At 42.7% G+C, this 21,197-nt stretch overlaps 2 protein-coding genes across 3 annotated transcripts in view; both read right to left on the bottom strand.

The window, feature by feature from the left end:
- Nucleotides 1-548: 548 nt before the first annotated feature.
- The window catches only part of LOC144104802 (uncharacterized), a 55,771-nt gene continuing 35,122 nt past the window's right edge, over nucleotides 549-21,197 (bottom strand). The window contains exon 5 of the mRNA XM_077637989.1: nucleotides 549-1,104. Within this exon, the coding sequence (XP_077494115.1) occupies nucleotides 738-1,104 (367 nt within the window). The 3' untranslated portion in view covers nucleotides 549-737. The remainder of the gene's footprint in view (nucleotides 1,105-21,197) is intronic.
- LOC144104803 (uncharacterized) lies at nucleotides 4,959-20,776 on the bottom strand. 2 transcript variants are annotated; one of them, XM_077637991.1, is made up of 6 exons: nucleotides 20,483-20,776; nucleotides 20,315-20,415; nucleotides 12,278-12,366; nucleotides 8,459-8,677; nucleotides 6,521-6,541; nucleotides 4,965-5,044 (listed from the first exon to the last, which is right to left on the bottom strand). In XM_077637991.1, exons 1-3 carry the CDS (start codon nucleotides 20,670-20,672, stop codon nucleotides 12,349-12,351), a joined length of 309 nt encoding a protein of 102 aa, XP_077494117.1. In that variant the 5' UTR covers nucleotides 20,673-20,776; the 3' UTR covers nucleotides 4,965-5,044; nucleotides 6,521-6,541; nucleotides 8,459-8,677; nucleotides 12,278-12,348. The 2 variants fall into 2 exon arrangements, with proteins under 2 accessions (XP_077494116.1, XP_077494117.1); XM_077637990.1 differs by having other exon boundaries at nucleotides 4,959-6,541.

The raw sequence follows: 21,197 nt of genomic DNA, 5'->3' as shown, positions 1-21,197 counted from the left end.
TTTCTGGGAAGACTTTTGTGATATATATATATATATATATATATATATATATATATATATATATATATATATATATATATATATATATATATATAATGTATGTATGTATGTATGTATGTATGTATGTATGTGTGTGTGTGTGTGTGTCACACACACAGTCACGAAAGGACGGTGCGCCGCCGCGGTGGCTGAGTGGTTATGGCGCCCGACTGCTGGCCCGAAAGACGCGGGTTCGATCCCGGCCGCGGCGGTCGAATTTTGATGAAGGCGAAATCCTAGAAGCCGATGTACTGTGCGATGTCAGTGCACGTTAAAGATCCCCAGGTAGTCAAAATTATTCCGGAGCCCTCCACTACGGCACCTCTTTCTTCTTTCACTACCTCCTTTATCGTTTGCTTTACTGCGCGGTTCAGGCGTCCAACGATATATGAGACAGATACTGCGCCATTTCCTTTCCCCAAAAAGCAATTATTATCATTAGACAAACGCACTAACCACTGAGCCACCGGGGCGGATGCCACAAAATTCAAACGGAAGATAATTCTCATAGTTTCCGAAACAAGCCCCTTTGTTTTATTTTTTGCTTATTTATTACAATACGTTTAAATAACCTGCGTCTGCTATTATTATTTATACATTTATTTTGCTGCCCCCTATTATGTATTGCTCCTTCGGTAAAACGTAAACTAATTATAACAAGGATAATGAATTGCAAAACATCGCAAATGGGAGTGTGTTCACGCATCCCGGCGTTCGCCGTTGGACGCGTCGGCAGCTCTGGCGGCCGCAGCCACGACCACGGCGGAGTCCATGTTGAGCAGAAAGGCGAAGACCTTGCGCACCGTCTCCGGGGAGATGACGGCCGCCACAATCATGGCGACACTGGCGACGGTGACGAAGGCCAGCACGGCGTACACGCACGCCCACGAGTCGCCGTCGTCACCCAGCAGGAGCAGGCGCAGGCCACCGCCGATGCCTCCGCCAGGGGCGCCACTGCCGGTCCATTCGCGCCCCGAGGTGCTCGCCGACCAGATGGGCGAGGCGCGCGACGCGTTTTTGTCGCTGCTCTTGTCGCTGGTGCGCTCCGAGGTACGGTCGGAGCCCCTGCGACACGCACAGCAGAGCTTGGTCTCCGCGCAGCCTATTCCTATCATGCACAACTATAATGTAATGCTCATCTTACAAAACTTAGCAGACCACCGTACTTTTGCAAGACTGGGTCTTTCCCACTATTTTTACTATCATCCATGATGAAGTCTACTGTCAGCCCTGCCCGCCGAATGTCGATCTGCAAGATCGAATCATCAGGAGCCCTCCCCCTGCACGGGCATGCGCTCTTATGTCATTTTCTCGCACTGCAAAGGAATGGAATCTTTTGCCCGACGCTGTCGTACTTCATTTCGACCCATCAACATTCAGATCATCCATCGAATCAACCATGTGCTCTCAACTCGATTCCCTCTTGAAATACCCTTTTAATTGGGTCTTTGAGCTGGTAATAGATACATAAAAGCTTTTTATGTTTTGTTTTGTGAGGGTTTAACGTCCCAAAGCGACTCAGGTTATGAGAGACCCCGTAGTGAAGGGCTCCGGGAATTTCGACCACCTGGGGTTCTTTAACGTGCACTGGCATCGCACAGCACACGGGCCTCTAGAATTTCGCCTCCATCGAAATTCGACCGCCACGGCCGGGAAATAAATAAAAGCAAGTAAAAATGACTTACATACTCTCTATTGACTTCTATAGATAGTTCCATTTGTGTATTCAGTCTATGAAGCGCCTATCGAAAAGCCTACTAAAAATATATGGCGAGTAATCTACGGAATGTCTACACACTACATACCCAATAATTCTGGACAAAAGCATCTTTCAAACGGGAAAGATTTTATGGGCGCAATTTTTTTATATATTGCAAAATTTCAATATAACAATCAATATATCTGCAGATCTCCCGTCGGCAGGCTTGCATTTTTTTGCTATTTACGTTTTCGCTATCGGCAAAAACATTCCCCATTGGTTTTCTATGGAAGGCTTAACTGCTCGATGCGACCGATGGAAACACTAAAAGAAAGATCCTGTGACGCATTGGAAGAGTCGACCATTACGTTCAGCGTTTACATCACAGTACCTGCATATTTTGCAATATTCAAAATTTTTATTCAGGAATGCTGGGCATGATGATTTGGATTGTCTATAGGCTAGTGCATGTCTATGCCAAGTGTATAGACTGTGACAAGTCTATAGACATGTATAGACTGTCTAAAGAAATTCTTATCTGGGCTGAACAAGACCCTTTCACTCACATATCAACTAAGGAATGATCTCACTGCGGTAAGCGCTGCCGGCTTCGCCTTCGTATAACAAAATAAACTAACGGCATTTTCCCGCCGGCCTATGCGGAAGTCCGCATTGGCGGCCCTTGCAAAAATTCCCTTAGAAAGTCAACAGAGAATGCATAGACAAAGCATGAAGTCTATTTAAATCTTCTAATGGGGCATTGGCCGGTCTTGACAGCGTCGTGGGTATTGTCGTACGATGCAGCTGTGCCCTCAATTGACGATGATCAGAACGGGAGCACAATACATTTGTCGCACAATTGGCCTGGCGAAGGGCGAAAATAGTTGGAGAGTTTACTGAACCTATGTTTTGCGGTTTTTGCATGCAGCTTACAGTACCACCCGGCACAATAATCCAAGATTTCATCCCAACCGAGCCAAAAGCGCAATAGCAGGCTGCAAAACTTGTATCGACAGATCTTAGATCAATGACAGAATTGGCGTAGCATACATTGCGTGAAAAGGGTCAGATGTTAGCAAAGCGAGAAATGTTAAATCCGCACAATACTACAGCAGTTTTGAAGCCGTAGTTTCACCGGCTATAAAAGCACTAGAATTAAGCAATACGAAGCAAACACAGCCTACTTATTGAACACTAACAGGCAGTTATTCAGAATTAAAAGCATTTTAATATCTTTCCAATCCATTATATACAAATACAAAGGACTTCAGTTTAAATCAAGCGTTTCAACATAATGTTAACCCGTGTGGTTTATGAGAGAATGCATTGCAGTCGAACTTTGAAAAAACCCACGCAATATATAGAATTTGTTTAATTACCACTTATAAACCAGTTTATAGAAAAAAAATACTTAAAATACACTATAAGGTAACTAGAACCGAAACATTACAAAAGAAAAAGCAGAACAGTTTTATATTTTACTCTATTACAAACCCCATTCTAAACATGCCTCTGCACACTTCCCAATGAACCATTGTGCTTCAACACTTGCAGGCCATAGAAGCCTTCCATTTTATTCAATAATATGTATCTTAAGAGTAGACAGAAGACTTGGAGATCCGCTGCGGTGAATGAGTGGTTATGGCACTCGGCTGCTGACACGAAAGACACGGGTTCAATCCCGGCCGCGGAGGCCGAATTTCGATGCAGGCGAAATTCTATAGGCCAGTGTATGTACTGTGTTATGTCAGTGCACGTTAAAGAACCCGAGGTGGTCGAAATTTCCTGAGCCCTTCACTACAGCGTCCCTCATAGCCTGCGTCGCTTTGGAACGTTAAACCCCCATAATTATACCATAAAACAGAATTTTTAGATTTTAACCATTATTTAAGGGAGTGTGCAGTAAAGTGTTATACCCCTGTCACACGGGCACCGTAAAGGCCTTTTGAGAATCAGGTGCTTATATCCAAAGGCGCAAGGAGCGCAGATACACGGCACAAGTGTTGGGCCTTTGCCGCTAAGGGCCCTGGCGGTGAAGGCCCCCGTCCGAGACCTTTGGAGACCTAAGGTGCGGCCTTCGAGAACCTTCGATCGAAGTGCCATCCAACGTGAAAAAGTAAAATCAATGAAAGGAAATAGATACAGTCAATAATGTTTGAAAACACCTTTTGAAGGTGTTTGCCCCTGGTGGCCAAGGAAATACACAAAACCGGCTCCTGCTGATGAGAGTAGTGGTTGCCACGTTTCTAAGGAAGCAGTTAGAACTTAAAATCATGTGAGCTCAACGTATGAACAGAATTCCTCACTTTAATTTTAAAGAACTCATTTCAGCCATCTCGAGCACTGCAGCTGGTGCGAAGCTTCGTCTGTTTCACCTTTGGGCTGCACCATGTAGCTGCGTCGCTGCTCCTTTGAGCTTTTGCTCCTGTGGTGAAAAAAGGTGCCTTTGCTGGAAAGGCCTTCGAGGAATGCCGTGTGACAGGGGTATTAAATAGCACTGGAAATACAGCACCTTGTCGGTGCCTCTGTTGCTTATGTTTACTACTGCTTTGCTCTGGCCTATATTGCAGATTTCCCGTGTGTTTGGCTACCAAGTGCGGTATACTAGGTATACGCCCTTTCAACTTCGCAGGCCGGGCGGCGGCTCAAGGAAGGATGACGTGAAAAAACTCGAAGAGAAGCCTGCGCCGGGACGTTCGGCGCATTAAGCATCAAATGCATTCAGCTATATTCCTTACAAAAATTTGCGATGAGTTTGATTTAAAGTCGATTAATTTAGACATCACCTCATGTATTAGTCATGACTTCTGTGTTGAGTGTCTTATTAATTGCTGATGAAAATTGGCCACCGATATTTTGATTAAGATGTGATTTGTTTCCTCCTGTCGAAATTTTCTAATTTCTGATGCATATATGATGCATTTCTGCTTACTTCGTGATGCATGCTTGACGAGTTTCCAGTTGAGTTTCTGATGCATTGCTGTTTAAAATTAGCCACCGATATTCTGATTACGGCGTGATGCGTTTCCTACTGCGGAGGTTATTTTAATTTGCGATGCATTTCTACTTAGTTCGTGATGCACACACGCTGAGTTTATGATGTGTTTCTGATTTAAATGTCATGCAAATGCTGTAGTGAAATAACAAGGTAACAGTGCGTATATCAGCAAGGGAAGGCACGCTCTAGTCACCGACTCACTTGAGGCATATTGTTTCTGTTTATTTACTTTATTTCCTGCGACAGCATAGACGATATGCTGTTTTTCAATTGCAGCATTGTGGTGTGAGATTCTGCTCAGACATATGCTGAAACAGCAGAAATAAAAACATGTTACATTGGCACAACCAGCAGAAACATTTCTATCACCAAGGACGCAATTCTGGCGGACAGAGACGACCAAATTTTACAACCGTAGGAATTAGCTGTTTTGTGGACATGAAAAAAAAAAACTATTCCAACAAAATTTACTGTTTTGCCCTGGCAAAAGAACTCCAGTCTGAAAATTCTAACACTTATGAAATACTGGTGGCGGCAAAATGTAATGGCACACCAGGTCAATTACCCACTTTTCAAGATAAAATGTATACCTCAGAGAACCTGAGCACATGGCCAGGGGAAAGATTGTATCATTAGATAACCCATGGGCATATGGCGGCACTGGAGATTGAACCCCGCACCTGCCACATAAACGTAAATGCTCAAACCAATAGGCCACCGCTGTGGTCACTCATAGCATACTGTTTTAAAAGCTCCTACTAGAATCGACCCCAATGGGTGTCAAATTAGCCTATATCCAGGTCACTAGGTAATCAAAACTTCTTGCCAAGCTGTGAAAATGAGAAGAAAATCTACTGTTTTTTTACATGGCACACTGCTGTGACAAAGCAGACTACAGAATTTGAGCAAGCGCAATCCATCGCTCTACAGCAGAGCGCTCATAATGATGCACTCTGTATGCACATTTTGCAAATGGAATAAAAGCCAAGTGTAATGATATGACTAAATAACAACTATAATTCCGTGCAGCTTCTTCATATGCATGTCACCCTGGCTAGGCCAATGAACCAAACGAAAACAAAGAAGTAATGCAAAAACTATCTTTATATCTTATAAGCAGCTTTCAAGACACGGCTATGACATTACTGTTCACACTGTATCTGCTGTCATATGAAGTGCAAAACTGTTGCACTCCCCAAAGAACACCAAAGCAATCAAAGACAAAGTTTTTCCATGTGTTTCAAGTGGTGTATAGCGAACATATGAGCACACAAGAGTATGGCGGACATGTAGGGCAAATTTTTTTTCTGCTTTCGAATAAAACACATTTCAGTTGAAAATGAATACACTACTAATGTCACATTGATCAACACCAATAATTACGAAACAAAACACATCCCCCATGTTTTTCTTTGTTTTTGATGACTGATCGCTTCCTTCAAACACAGTGAATATAGCCTGTCAAAGTTCACATGAAGTAAAGCTTCTTGCACAGTTTAGGAATGCAGCACACCTATGCTGCCATAAAATATGGCCTACGGCCAGATTACTGGTCATACAAAAGAAGTGAAGCTGTGAAATGCCAAGCAAAGATATTGCTTCACACCAGCGTTGACGCAGCAGCAATATTTGGTGCCAAATAAACTACAGTTTTTCCCCACAATCACTAATCTGCTCATACTAGTCGGCCATATGTGTGGCAGCAGGGAAACAAAGGGTTAAAATAGTGCTGTTTACAAATATATCCAGTCAATATGAACATGTAAAGGCGTCTTCATACTCACAATCTCATTCAAGCACCTGTTCTGAAAAGGAAAGTGGGCAGCAAAAAAATAAGCATGGCATTTAATGTGCAACTAACCTTCTTGAGACAGCTCAGTGCTATTCATTGTAGCACTTGAAATACATGGAGAAAGACAAACAGAAAAGCAACTGCACTACTCTCTTTATCCTTGTGTTTCAATCTTCTGAGTTTTCATAATGCTAAACCAACTCACATGATATCTACTCTGATGAAGTTCAGTGCTTTTAAATACATAATTAATTTTCAAACTGAGGAAACACCCTCGAAATATTCTTGAAAACCATTATAACAGGAACTAAATTCTTTGCTTAAGGAGGGATGTGTGTTTCAACGCTGAAATTTTTGTTAACTATGATAAAATTTTTACCGCACCTGAATGCCGAAAATTAGAAAATATCTGGGAAACTTATTTTTTTCTACAAATGTCTCTGCATCTTGTGGAAAGCCTGCAGACTGGTAAAATACTGGTTTAGCATTCACTGCATTTCTGAATGAAAACTACGCTGCGCTGGTGTTTTTTTCACTGACACAAATTTTTGCTTCCATATTTGGAAACGCAGTTGATGCAGACTTGTGCAAACTATAAACAAGGCGTCACACTAAAAAACTACAACCCATGAAGATAGAAACGCAAGATTGTCTTCGCATGAAGTGGAGTTTTGTGAGGGCAACAAAACAAATGAGGTCAAAATAGAAAAAGCAGTTGTGAAGAAATCTGCTCCACAAAGTGAGTACCTAGCAGAAGAGCAGAACGGAGAAAAACGCAGATTTTTCGAGCATTTTCCAATATGTTTTCCTGCGACCGTTCACAAAACCATTTTTTGCAGTACTTCCTGGTAGATTTCAGCACTGAACTTTGAGGTAGCATACAAGCAAGACACGAGCGGGTACAACGACTAAAAAGAGTTTTTGGCCATTTTTTAAAGATTTGGAACCCACGTCTTTTAAAGGGACACGGAGGAGAAATAGAATTGGCCCGTATCGACAGAGTACCTGGTTTTAATCGCAAGACCATTTGCATCAGAAACTGAGCTTCTGTAGCTCGGAATTAACCAAAAAATTAAGTACAGGTGTCGCAAGCACATGCGAATTGCTCAAGTAAAATGTGCGGTAGATTGCAGAGGCTAAGATATACCATCATTCACTAAAAAAAGTTACGAGACACTTTGGCAACCAAAGTGTTGGGAGGGGGAAGCCAACCATTCTGTGACAATTTTCACTATGCCATGACGACTTCTGGTGGATGTGATGTCACACCGTTCCCGTGGCTATATCGATATCCAAACTATACATCTTTCAGGGATCTTAAGTATTAATAACGGTTAATTACACATTTTTCTATCTAATTAGACACAAATCTGATGTTTTTTCGACCATTCTGTGACAATTTTCACTATGCCGTGACGACTTCTGGTGGACGTGACGTCACATCGTTCCCGTGGCTTTATTGACGTCCGTGCTATTTCGACACAATTACATTTTTTACTATAATTACTAATTACTCTACAGTCATCAAACGTGGCTTCTAGGCTCATTTTTTCCTCCTCTATCTGAAGCAACCATCGGTTTTCTCCTATCTTTGTAGTTCCCGAGTTAACACTTGTGACACCCTCTGTTAACGGACAGAAGACAGTTTGAGCCATTAAAAGCTTTCGCCTTAAAATTGTGGTAACACGTGCGTTTTGTGCAATGTCATGATTTTGAGTCGACTCGCTGGAAGATTTTAAGCCCAATTTTCTGAGGCTGATAAATTCTCCTTTTGCTGCCGGGCAAACATCAACATAGCAAGAAAAAGCCAGAGAATCAATTTTTACTCAGAGAAGTAATTGAATGGACTCGTGCTCAGTGTTCCTTTATGCCAATGCCACAAAGGTGAGCCATCTGCTGTCCGATCTAAGGACATGTACATACCACTCACCGATCACAGCATTGACATGTACGGGGTCAAGTGTCTCATTTGGGGGGCTCTCCTTGCTGACGTTGCAGCCTTTCTCAAAATGGGATTTCCCTTTCATTTCTTATTGGTGAACACAACCCTCATCAGGGCCCTTGCGAATTTGGTGGGTGCACCTCGGCAGTAAGTGCGGAGCCGATCAAGGACAGACTTCTCCAACATAGCTCCGCTGCCGATGTTGGTCTGCACAATACAAAAGTTCAGATCAGAAAGTATGAACAACCTTCTAGTTCATTTCAACCTATAATGACCATGAGGCAACCAGTGACATACTGCTCTGGAGTAAAACAAGTCGGCAAAAGAATGAAGGAAAGAAAAACTTGACGCCAAAATTACAATTGCTCAGGTTTTTTCTAATGTGAAAAAACCACGAATACAGAATATGCAAAAATCTACAATCTTGCCAGCAAGTATGTGCTGGTCAATATCCTTGTACATTCTAGCAAAAAATCCACATAAATATTTGCTGTTCCTCAAAAAGCACAATTTTTCATAGCTAACTGATAACTATTTAGCTGGTACACCATTCCGCTGCTCACATGGTATGAAACACGCATGCTAGTTCTCAAACAGCCTTGTCCTTTTCTGACTAAACATACGAGTTTTGTAAACGAAAGTCATATAACTGTTAGAGGCTAATGTCAAAAGGGAAAGGAGGTAGGCGATTCCCCTCCCTCTTTCAAACAAGAAGTTCTCTATAGGAAAACTGCACTTGTAAACCCTTACAATTTTTTAACCTGAACACGCAAGCGTTGCCGGGCAGTTGGCGCTTGCGTGTTCAGGTTAAAAAATTGGAAGGGTCTACAAGTGCAGTTTTGCTGCTGTGCCAGAAGAAGGAGAGGAGAAATCCTGCGAGGGCAAGGGCACGCCCATAATCCCTGCTGCTGCAGTAGGGTTCGTCTGCTAGGCTGTTCTCATTAGTGCGAAGCAACCCTTGTGTACCATCGGCTTTTATGCATCGGAGGCCCAAGAAGCTGCGAGCAATTGTTTTTATCCGCTTCATATAGCATGGGTGATTCTTAAAAGAGCGTGGATTTGGGAACTGCCTAGCATGCCCAAGAAACCAGTTGCAATCGTCACTTATGAAAAGCTGATTGAAGAGGACCCTCGATTTTTCCGTGTTAATTTCGTTAAAGCAAATGCTCTCGATACGTTATCCGCAAACACAACCGGGGCCTGTACAGTCGTGCTTGGAACGCGTAGGAACGCTACGCGTTCCACCAGTCCAAAGCCGCAAACACGTAGCAGATAGAACACAAAATGAACGCTCTCAGAACTCGGCCATAAAACTTGCTTCGCACGAAACAGAACAGCCAAGCAGACGACGCTAGCTACACAGGCATGATCAGCACGCATGCTCTCCCGATTTCCGCTCTGCTTCACCTCGGCACCGCTGCACCGGTCAGTCGACGCTCGCGTGTTCATGTTAAAAAATTGGAAGGGTGTACATTTCCTTGAACCTTAAACACTCGAGAAATGCATGATGGAACAACTAAAACAAAAACAGGACTAAGCTTTTCACTAGCAAGCCTATATCGCTGAATGTGCCTCCACTCCCAAATATCCTATGAATAAACACAGGTGGCATTGTTACACCAGTGCGCCTACAGGAAACTTGGTGCTAGAGCAGCCCACAGTTGATGCAAATATAAATTTGGTTCTGAACTTAACTTTCATAAATATTACAGTACACACTGCAGCAGCTATGAAAAAAAGCTTAAAGTATGCAAACTTTTCCAATGCCCAGGTTAGGTGCCAAAAAAAATAGGTTTTAAAAAGAGCAACACTGGCTTTCAAAACATACAAAAATTTCTGGGGAACTTAAGGGTACTTAAGCTCTGCCTTAAGGGTACGAAGTGATAGCATTAATGGGTCCCTTCAGCAGCCTGGGATCCTCTTTACATATTGTTTCACACACACACGGACAAAGATACCGTTGCTAACTATGCGGTATGAGTCGGTCGCATCAAGCCTCTAAACTATGGCACTGAATGAATGTTCCGCTGTGGTTGAGGGGAAGCGCTCCCGGCTCACGACCTAAGGGCCAGCAGTTCGAGTCTCGGCTCGGGCATTTTTCTTTTCACCGTAATTGCTTCTTTCTTCAGAAGCAGTATGTAATAGCGGTGGAATGACGTCGTGATCGTTGTGGGGTGTTTCAATTACCCATATTACGTCATGTGGTTGTGACATCATGACATTTTCGACCAATCCCATTATCTCAACACACCGCCAATTACAGCAGTTTTTCCGCTGAACAACGCCCTTAACACTCTCGCATTGAAAGTTCACTAAAGAGCATAAATACATACTTAGTCATTGCTTTAGTGAAGCATCATTTCAAAGGAATAGGGACTATTTTCTATGTTTGTTCTGTCTTTGAAATTATCTGCAACATTTACAAACAAGGATCAGTACATGTAATTTGCCTGAGCCTAGTAATTAATTTATAATTGCTTTTTGTTAGACTGTTTCGTTCTAGCTTCACAGCCGAATACTGGTTGTGACATCACAGACAAGTTGACGCAATTATAAGATCACGAGAGGCAAACAAGAATGAAGTAGCTGCTTTGTTTATTTGTTCCCCTGCCGGCTCTTCGGGCAGACTATTGCAAATGAAAGTGACAAAGCAACAATCATATTGCAGTTTTTGTATGCCTCATGCAACCTGAACGTCATCTCAACTTGACTGCGAAGTCACGGCGACTGTTGAAACTGAAGCAAGAAAATGAAACTGAATTATAAGTATAGTCGGTATAAGCTAAGTTCATGCATGTGACGATCCATCTCTCAAACTGCTCCCACTATGTGGACTGCATTAGTAGACTTGTCTCCACTGGTCAGTTGTTAAAAGAGAAGGGGCCCAAGAAAAAAAAATGGTGAAAAAGTAAGCAAACGTAGGCACAAGTAAATTCTAGCAAAAAAGTATAAGCGCGCTAGTGAAGAGCTCTGGCGCAGGGCCGATTTTGAAGAGGAATTTTTGTTTTCCTTTTTGAGTTTATATTCAAGCTTTCCATTTGATTATCACAAAAGCTAACTATTTACATAAGCAGGAATAACGAGATATCGAAGAACTGTTAGAGTTAAAAAGAAATCGCATCTGACCAGAACAGAGGCTGAAAATTTTGGAGCTCAGAAGCTCGCACATCCATAAGTTTGTGGATGTTTGAGACCTCTGATGTACATATTATTGGCGTACATGCAATTGCCAAAAACACAAAAAAACGTTTCCAAAAGCTTGGTGCTCCTATTCCTTTAACAATACTGCCCCCTCCTAAAGGACAGCAGCATAAATGCTTTCTTTTAATATATTCACAAGTCGCAGCCCCTCCACCAAAATGTGTTGCCTAAGATGGAGACGGCATTTAAGTAAGCAGGGTTCCAGCCCCTATTGCATACAGGACACTAACTCTGTAGTCTTCATAAGCCACCCGAGGACAGCAGGTGGCAATATTCAGTCGCTCTGACAAATGATAGTTTTGCACTGCTCACAAGTATGAAAAATGCCACGATTATACAGCATTCATGCAGTGCATAAGTGCTCTATGCTGAACACAATAATGAAGTGCTAGAGACACCTTCTCTAGTTGCTGCCATCATGACAATTATGCTTAGTTCAGTGATTATCTTGTGGAGCCATGAAATCATGGTTGGAAGCATTACAAACAAAAACTCAAAAGAATAAAAATGCAACAACAGTTTGAGATTTGAAGTTAGTCTCCAAATGAGCCTTAAGCCATAGGACTAGAATTGGTGCTATGACACCAGAAAAGCAGCAAATTTTACCGTCTCAGCTGCAGCACTGGTGCTAGGAGCTGCTGAGGACTCCGGCTGATGGGTTATTTTTTTTAGGTGCTTCACCATCTTGAATGAGTCTGAATAAAGAAGCAAACACATATAGTACAAATTAAAAACATGTCTGGCCTCAGTCTTAATTCCATAGCCATTTGGAGTGGAGGGTTCAGTTCCAGGGAAGCAAGCCCAAACACAAGTTTGCAACAAAAGGAGAAAATAAATTCTATACACACACACACACACACGCTGATATACAAACAGGCGTGCGAGCAATGTGACCAATCTGATGTCAAGCATGCTTCTTTTGAGCTTATGAAAGAATGGATAAGAATTCAATACTAGTTCAGCTATGTAAAGGACCTGGCATGCCATTTAATTTTATGTGAAACTAGTGCTTGCGAATTTATGCAATATGTTATGTGACTTAATGCCAAAAGTATATAAGAAATTTTGCTGTCAGGAACCTGCTAAAATGCATGCAGTTACTTTCTCGCTACGTCAAGGAATGCAATAAGGAAGAAATTGTTTTCTGCTGACCACTAGTTACTGAGTTTTGAAGTTGTCAGCCCGGAGACAAGAATACAATCTTTCCTTCTCACTTCTGGGGTAGCAAGTTGAACACACCTTGACTCAAGTTCTACAATAGGCAGGATGATAGTTTTACTCTTACTGCATTTCTTGATATGCATTGCACATCTTTCTTCTTTTTCTCCCTCCCTTTATCCCTACAGCAGGATTTTTTGACACACTGCATCATTTTCTTTCCTCAAAACCAATTTCTGAAGAAATCAACACTTCAAGTTGCATGCAGAAAAAAGTTTACAAAGGTTTCAGGAAAAAAATTACACAGCATTACGTAATTCCGCAAGAACTTGATATGGCACAAAAATACATGTTACGTGAAGATTTTAGAATTGAATTCATTATTAACAGTTTTTGTTTTAAACAAGCTTCTCCTTAAAACTTCAGGTTTAACATTAACAATGGTGGAAAAGAGGCTAATTGGTACTGCATATTTTTCGTTACTTGCGCTATGTCCTGTTTTTGTCTTTTAGCTTGGCTACGCCCGGCACTTTCAAGCAATGAAAAAATGCCCTGCCACCTGGCCCCTTTCCTGCACTATGAATTATTATTCTCTTTCTGTTCGCCTTTTCTTTTGTCTGCACTCAGCACTTTGAAGTGATGAAGAAGCTTCAGAGTTGTATGTAACAATAGCAGCAAATAGTGCCGAATATTGAATCTATGTTAAAGGATAGAGACATCAAATTTTAGTTGTGTGTCTTTTTGGAATGATGCGCACCAATTAGAAAACAGATAGGCATATGGATAGTGCCAACAACTAGTAATTAACAAAAAAGGTAGGTGGGCAAGTTGGAGGCTGTCCATGATGGTTTTTTGTGAGCAAACTTGGCATGTATGTCTCCACGTGTACGTGTCTTGTGTCTTCATTCTATATCTGCGCCAAGTTAGGCCCACAAATCCATCATGAAGTGGTAAATAATTTCTAACAATTTTTTTTTTCTCATGACATTTCCGCTTTCGTTTCAACAGCCGAAAGACTACTGTGAAATAACAGACGATTTGAAGTCACGCGAGGCATACAAAAATTACCGTGTGGTCACTCCTTTCTTGGTTTTATTTAACACCGACTCTTATTCAAACCTGCCCAAGAATTGGAATCACAAAAAATGGTATATGGGCTCATGGGAGTTCCGTGCCAAAGTGACTATGGCTATGAGGAACGCCGTAGTGAATTGCTCTCGGGATTCCAGCCACCTGGGGTTCTTTACCGTGCACTGACATCGCACAGCACACGGGCCTCTAGAATGTTGCCTCCATCAATATCACAAAAAATGGACTAGCAACGATAATATGTGTATGACCCACGACCTAAAATCGGCTGTTATCTCAAAGTTGTCATTCGACTGGTGAAACCGGAACCAAAATGCCAGAATATAAAAATTCAGTTATGAATTGTTCAGCGGGCATAGGTGAACTCCACATCATGACTCATGTACACTTTTGTTTTGAACACCATAGCAAAGTAAAAAACACACCCGGGCGAAAATTTGGTGCCTACTCTTTTAAATTAAAACAAAAAATCACATGCAAAAATAAATTTAATGGACACAAATATGATGATGGAAATGCAAATAATCGCACAGAAATATTAACTCATTTCGAGGCACTGGTAATAGCAGGACTACAGTGAAGGCAAGGCTGTTGATATTCCTGACATCTTTTTCACACTGACAAAAAGGCCCGCAGGACTGATAAAAACTTGTGACCATCCCCTACTCAGTACATGTCTGCAAGCGCACGACTAAGAAAGCCTTGCTTTTTTCATTGTTTATTTTGTGCAGCAGGAGCAAAAGAGATAATTCATTGAATAGGCAAACACAGGAAGGACTGCCAGTCGTCAAAAATTGTGCATTATCTGCTACCTTGCACCCACTCCACAACACATTTAAAATCTGTTGTCTGTAGAATTAAAAATCATGACTACAGTGGTTGCAAAGAAAAACCCACGCCGGAATCAGTCAACTGCACATAAAATGCCGGAATACATGTGACAGCAAGCTTTCAACAAACTGTCCAGCATGGCAGGTTACACACACTTGTATGTGTCACAATATAGACTTATCATCCAAAATTGTTCCAAATACAGCAAAGCTTGCAGGCACATCACTAATGCTGCCAAAAACCTGTGAAGTTATGTAATCAAAATGTGAACTTCCATTGTTGTTTTCGGCAACCTTCAGTCGCTCTTCTAGAAACGCGACATATGCTTGCAGCTCCTTGAGTTGCCGCTGTGTACCGCAGCCGCATTTGGAGGCAGTCTGATAAACAAACTGTACATATTTTAGTAATTTGCTCGCTTCTTGCTGCTTGCACTGTAGCAGGAGGCAGCGTATTCCCTAAAACAATGTGGTGCCGTAATTTGGAGACACTTTATACAAAATAACAGACATTTAGGGGAGAATCTAGCATTTCCTTTTACAGGGGACAGTTCAGTGGTGGGCGAAACCCATATTTCTCGATGCAAAATTTGGGGATTGTATACAGAATAGTAAGGAGTTCCTGAAAAAGCCGTGATTCTCTGCCTTAATATATGTCACAAAGTCAACACCCGAATAAATATGTTGCACCACCCCTTTGGCTCAGGGAGACGACGACGAGGTGGTGGCAAGCATGCACGCCAAGGAACACGTCTGGCTGTACTAAGCGATAGCTTGGCAAATGTGGGGAAGCTAAGAAACCGAAGCAGACCCTAACTTCATACGCAGCAGATTGAAGTCTTCACTGGCAGATCAGTTTTCGCTCACAATACGGCATATTGTCAATAATTATTAGTTAAAAATTGTTATTTAAGGCACAACTTTCAAAGTTGAAGATCAAGGATAAGACGACTTCCTTGATTAAAACAAATTCGATAGGCCCGTCTAGTTACAAGAAGCTTCAATACATGGTGACCGCTGCTCCAGCAGCGGAATGAAGCCCCCATGGGAAGAGCTGTGCGCCAGGCAGCCAGGCGCAACGTCGTGTGGCTGAACTGATTGGCGGAACGACAGTTATGGATGCTCTGGCCCTGTGGCCTTCCCTTCACTGCCAAGAAAATCTGTCACCAAGCGTACCAGTCGCAGCTGACAGGCCTCTCAAGCACCCACCCGTAACATGGATTAAATGTGGCCTCCGTGGCCACATCATTCTACCAGGTGCCCCAGCTAAATGTAACCAAGTTTTTAAAACACACAGGATCTCCTAGCAGCATGAAACCAATTGAGGGTTATTTAGAGTTGCATGTCCTAGTCTGCAGTATTTTTTGTTCTTTAAAGGTAATTAGTTCAGCCTAGTTAGATAACTTTTTAATTATTGACGTCGCAAATAAAGTCTCAAAGAAAAAGTTGTGGATCACTTTGAAAAACAGCTGACTAAAACGTTTGCACCAAGGTACCATTTACATAAAGTTTTTTCTACTAACCTTAAACCACAACTCACACAATAAAAAAAGATTCCTCATGACAACGGTGCTACTTCAACATCCCAAGACGCATCTTCGAGAACAAAATTAGTTTTTTTTTTCTGCAGTGCTCTCCCCGATTTGCCTTTGCGTCCACACTGGGGCAGAGATGTGAGCCAGCAGCTGGTCAGGTGATAGCTTTCTTTAAAGACCAATAAATGAAGCTACGTAAATCGTACCTAGCCCAGCTAAAGGTTTTTTTGGCAATCTCTAGCTTTTCCATTGGCATTTTCTTATTGACACTAATAATTAACTTTAAGAAGAAATTCAGGGGAACACTTTGTTGACCTAAAGTGCGGTGAGGCGAAAGGATTTACTGCGGTGTTGCTGCTTGTGTCACTGATGTGTGGTTAAGATGTTAAGTACACAGTTGTTTGTGAATCTCAAATGCTGGAGACTCTGGAGGGCATTTGGGAGGCATCAGTCTGATTTGGCGCCTTTCTGCAAACACTCTCTAGCGTCCTAGACAAGGAGAACTACATATGCATTGGCAGGAAGTAGAGTACTCGTTAGCACCCTCAGCTAAGGAACGGAAGGATGGTGGTTCGAATACCACCGTGCACAAAGTTTTTTTCTTATCGAGTTGATGATGGTAACGGAAGGACAGACGCGAGGATGTGCCATTAAAGGCTTTCGCCTTAAAAAGTACTGCACACTAGGCCACGCGACTCTGAACAACCGTCAGTTGGTTTCACGGGGCTAGGACACTTCATCTGTTTTGAAGGCTTAGTTACATTTAGCTGGGACACCTGGTATATACAGGCTGCATTACATCACCCTTGTGTAGAGTGCACGGGCAACTCAGTTCTCTGCCAACAAAGGCACATCTCATTGCAGCTACCACGTTTTAGGGCAAAACTAGCCCGGAAATACAGCTACGTAGACCTGGAACAAAGGTAGACACTTGCAGTTTGCCCAGAAACGATGAGGTGATCTTTCATTTCCGTATTTTTTGGCCAGTGTGCACTGCTCGAGCGCTCTACACATAGGTGACTCAGACTGTACATGCTTGCAAATGCAAATTTCTTCTCATACTGCTCACCGATTTCTCACTTGTGGCGAAGAAAACATGCTTGGCAAAAAGTGTACACTGTACTTTTTCTGTCTAATACATGTGGTTGTTAATGGGTAAGCACTTTTTCCGGCCTTTTGCACACGTCACTGCGAATGGGGCAGCGCGTTTCCATATAAATCCAATTGCTCATTAGACCAAAATAATCTTTATACTTCAAAGCAGCAAGCAACAAGGTCGCATAACTGGTGTTTCTTAAATGGGTCCCTTAGGCATCAGTGCAAACTGACCAAGAAATAATATCAACGTCCACGAAAAAAAACAAACCGTGTAAAATAAGTAGAAAAAAAATTTATACGTGTATGCTCACGCGCTGTTTAATTACGCAAACATTCGTGACAAAATCTGCCCCAAGGCGCTTTTCTAAGAGTTTGAGTGACTGCCAACCGAGGGAACTCGCACTGCCTGAGGGCTAGGAGAGACCTGCCTGTAATAAATTACGATAATATGAGGACGTAGAATCAGCAATGAATAGAGTAAAATCGCAGTACACTGTACTGATGGGCGACTTCAATGCGAAGGTGGGCAAGAAGCAGGCTGACGACCACGCGGTAGGTGACTATGGGATAGGCTCTAGAAATAGCAGGGGAGAATTATTAGTCGAATTCGCGGATAGAAATAATTTACGGATCATGAATACCTTCTTCCGCAAACGAGAAAACAGGAAGTGGACCTGGAAGAGCCCCAATGGTGAGATTAAAAATGAAATCGACTTCATACTATGCGCTAAACCTGGCATCATTCAGGATGTGGCCGTCCTCGGAAGGGTGCGTTGCAGCGACCATAGAATAGTAAGGTCTAGAATTAGCTTAGACTTGAAGAGGGAACGGAAGAATCTAGCGAAGAAGAAGACCATTAACGAGTTAGCCGTAAGAGGGAAAGCACAGGAGTTTAGGATAGCGCTGCAAAACAGATACTCTGCTTTAACTGAGGAAGATGATCTTGATGTTCATTCAATGCACGATAACCTGACATCAATAATTACGGAGTGCGCAGTAGAAGTAGGCGGTAGGACAGTTCGAAAAGACACCGGGAAGCTATCTCAGGTGACGAAAGATCTGATTAAGAAGCGCCAAAACATGAAGGCATCTAACACTACCGATATAATAGAACTAACGGAGCTATCAAAGTTAATAAATAAGCGCAAGGTAGCCGACATAAGGAAGTTTAATATGGAGAGAATCGAGCATGCTATAAAGAACGGAGGTTGCCTAAAAACAGTGAAGAGGAAACTAGGCATAGGTAAAAACCAGATGTATGCATTAAGAGACAAGCAGGGCAATGTCATTAGCAATATGGATAAGATAGTTAACGTAGCCGAAGAGTTCTACACAGAGCTGTACAGTAGCCAATGTAATCAGAGCGCCAATGAGAAAGACAGCAGTGCACAGCAATGCGTCATCCCGCCAGTAACGAAAGATGAAGTAAAGAAAGCCTTAGAAGCAATGAAAAGGGGAAAAGCAGCTGGGGAGGATCAGGTAACAGCAGATCTGTTGAAGGATGGAGGGGACATCGTGCTAGAAAAACTAGCCACCCTGTATACGCAATGCCTTATGACCTCGACTGTACCAGAAGCTTGGAAGAATGCAAACATTATCTTAATTCATAAGAAGGGAGACGCCAAGGACTTGAAAAATTACAGGCCGATCAGCTTACTATCCGTTGCCTACAAAGTATTTACTAAGGTAATCGCTAATAGAGTCAGGGCAACGTTAGACTTTAATCAACCAAATGATCAGGCAGGCTTTCGTAAAGGATATTCCACAATAGATCATATTCACACTATCAATCAGGTGATAGAGAAATGTGCAGAATATAACCAACCTCTATATATAGCTTTCATTGATTACGAGAAAGCATTCGACTCAGTGGAAACCTCAGCAGTCATACAGGCATTGCGTAATCAGGGGGTAAAAGAGCCTTATGTCAAAATACTGGAAGATATATATAGCAACTGCACAGCTACTATAGTCCTCCATAAAGTCAGCAATAAAATTCCAATAAGGAAGGGCGTCAGGCAAGGAGACACGATATCGCCAATGCTGTTCACCGCATGTTTGCAGGAGGTATTTCGAGGCCTGAATTGGGAACAGTTGGGAATAAGAATAAATGGAGAATACCTAAATAATCTGAGATTTGCTGATGACATTGCCTTGCTGAGTCACTCAGGAGGTGAACTGCAAATCATGATCAACGAGTTAGACAGGCAGAGCAGATCGATGGGTCTAAAAATTAACATGCAGAAAACCAAGGTAATGTTCAACAGTCTAGCAAGGGAACAACAGTTCACAATTGGCAGCGAGAGCCTAGAAATTGTGCCGGAATACGTCTACTTAGGGCAGGTAGTGACAGCTGATCCGGATCATGAGAGGGAGATAACTAGAAGGATAAGAATGGGGTGGAGCGCATATGGCAAATTCTCGCAGATCATCAGTGGCAGTTTACCAATTTCCCTCAAGAGGAAAGTGTACAACAGCATAATCTTACCGGTACTCACCTACGGGGCAGAAACGTGGAGGCTAACGAAAAGAGTTCAGCTTAAGTTAAGGACAACGCAGCGAGCCATGGAAAGAAAAATGATAGGTGTAACGTTAAGAGATCGGAAGCGGGCAGAGTGGGTGAGGGAACAAACACGGGTTAATGACATCCTAGTCGAAATCAAGAGAAAGAAATGGGCTTGGGCAGGGCATGTGATGCGAAGGCAAGATAACCGCTGGTCCTTAAGGGTAACGGAGTGGATTCCAAGAGAAAGTAAGCGTAGCAGGGGGCGGCAGAAAGTTAGGTGGGCGGATGAGATTAAGAAGTTTGCAGGCAAAGGGTGGATGCAGCTGGCAAAGGATAGGGTTAATTGGAGAGACATGGGAGAGGCCTTTGCCCTGCAGTGGGTGTAGTAAGGCTGATGATGATGATGATGATGAATATTTTTAGGCCTTACCCCCTGAAAGGATTCTCCAGGCGATTCCACGGCGCGACTAGAGGATGCAGTATGTGATGGCACAATTTTCGCGCGCCGTCGCTCCATCTTTGCCTGTGTGCCTGCAAAGAAAGCGTGCACACATTCGCAACCTGCGCAAATGACTAGTGCGGTTATAATCATACTCACCACAGTCAAGCAGCTTGGCCAATGCAGGCAGTTCTCCATCTTTAGAACTGACGGCGACGTCACTGTTTCTACAATCCTTTATCGCGTTCGTGTCTTTCATAACGCGCATGCCCACACTAACATCAACGAGCGCACGGATGTGCAGTACATTCCACGAATCCTCCGTGAGCCACTCCACTAGGATATGCATGACGTCTGACGATCCTAACAAGCTAATGCAGCAAACGTCGCGACTAGGAGACAGCGTTTTCACACCTACAAGCCTTCGCACACAAAAAAAATGCTGCGTGTAGAGTGGGCTAGAGGGATGAAATGACTACAGTAGCTATGGCTATGGCTAGACAATGGCTATGACTCGTACATTAGAGCGTGATTGAGAGCTTGACTACAAAATAATAAAACTACTGCTTTTTATCCTATTTTGCTGTGTTAATATTTGTGTCAATATTTTTTGCTCCGAAGATCAAGGTGGAATAACTTTGCTCAACTTTCGTGACTTATAGGTGGTATGCACTGGCGCACAGCCGCACCGCGTCGCTGCGGTGCGCCGTCGCACGTGGTACATAATTTATCGAAGGAGGATAGACCGGTTACAGCAATAGCTTCACTTGAGCAAGGAGAGTGGGAAAGGGCAGAGAAGGTTCCTAGTGGCACATCAACAGGACCAGATGGTATCCCGATTATGTTGATAAAGAAGTTAGGACCAAAATCCAAG

Source organism: Amblyomma americanum, chromosome 9 (genome assembly GCF_052857255.1).
Source record: "Amblyomma americanum isolate KBUSLIRL-KWMA chromosome 9, ASM5285725v1, whole genome shotgun sequence".
Taxonomy (NCBI): Eukaryota; Metazoa; Arthropoda; class Arachnida; order Ixodida; family Ixodidae; genus Amblyomma; species Amblyomma americanum.
The sequence above is the reverse complement of the archived record's forward strand: the minus strand, read 5'-3'. Positions and strand labels throughout refer to the sequence as shown.

Bases quoted from the DNA above. Each gene is read 5' to 3' on its own strand.
- LOC144104803 (XM_077637990.1), bottom strand. From the start codon at position 20,672: ATGCATATCCTAGTGGAGTGGCTCACGGAGGATTCGTGGAATGTACTG. The intron at 20,416-20,482 runs GTGAGTATGATT...CTTTCTTTGCAG, and splicing joins GGCCAAGCTGCTTGACTGTG to GCACACAGGCAAAGATGGAG.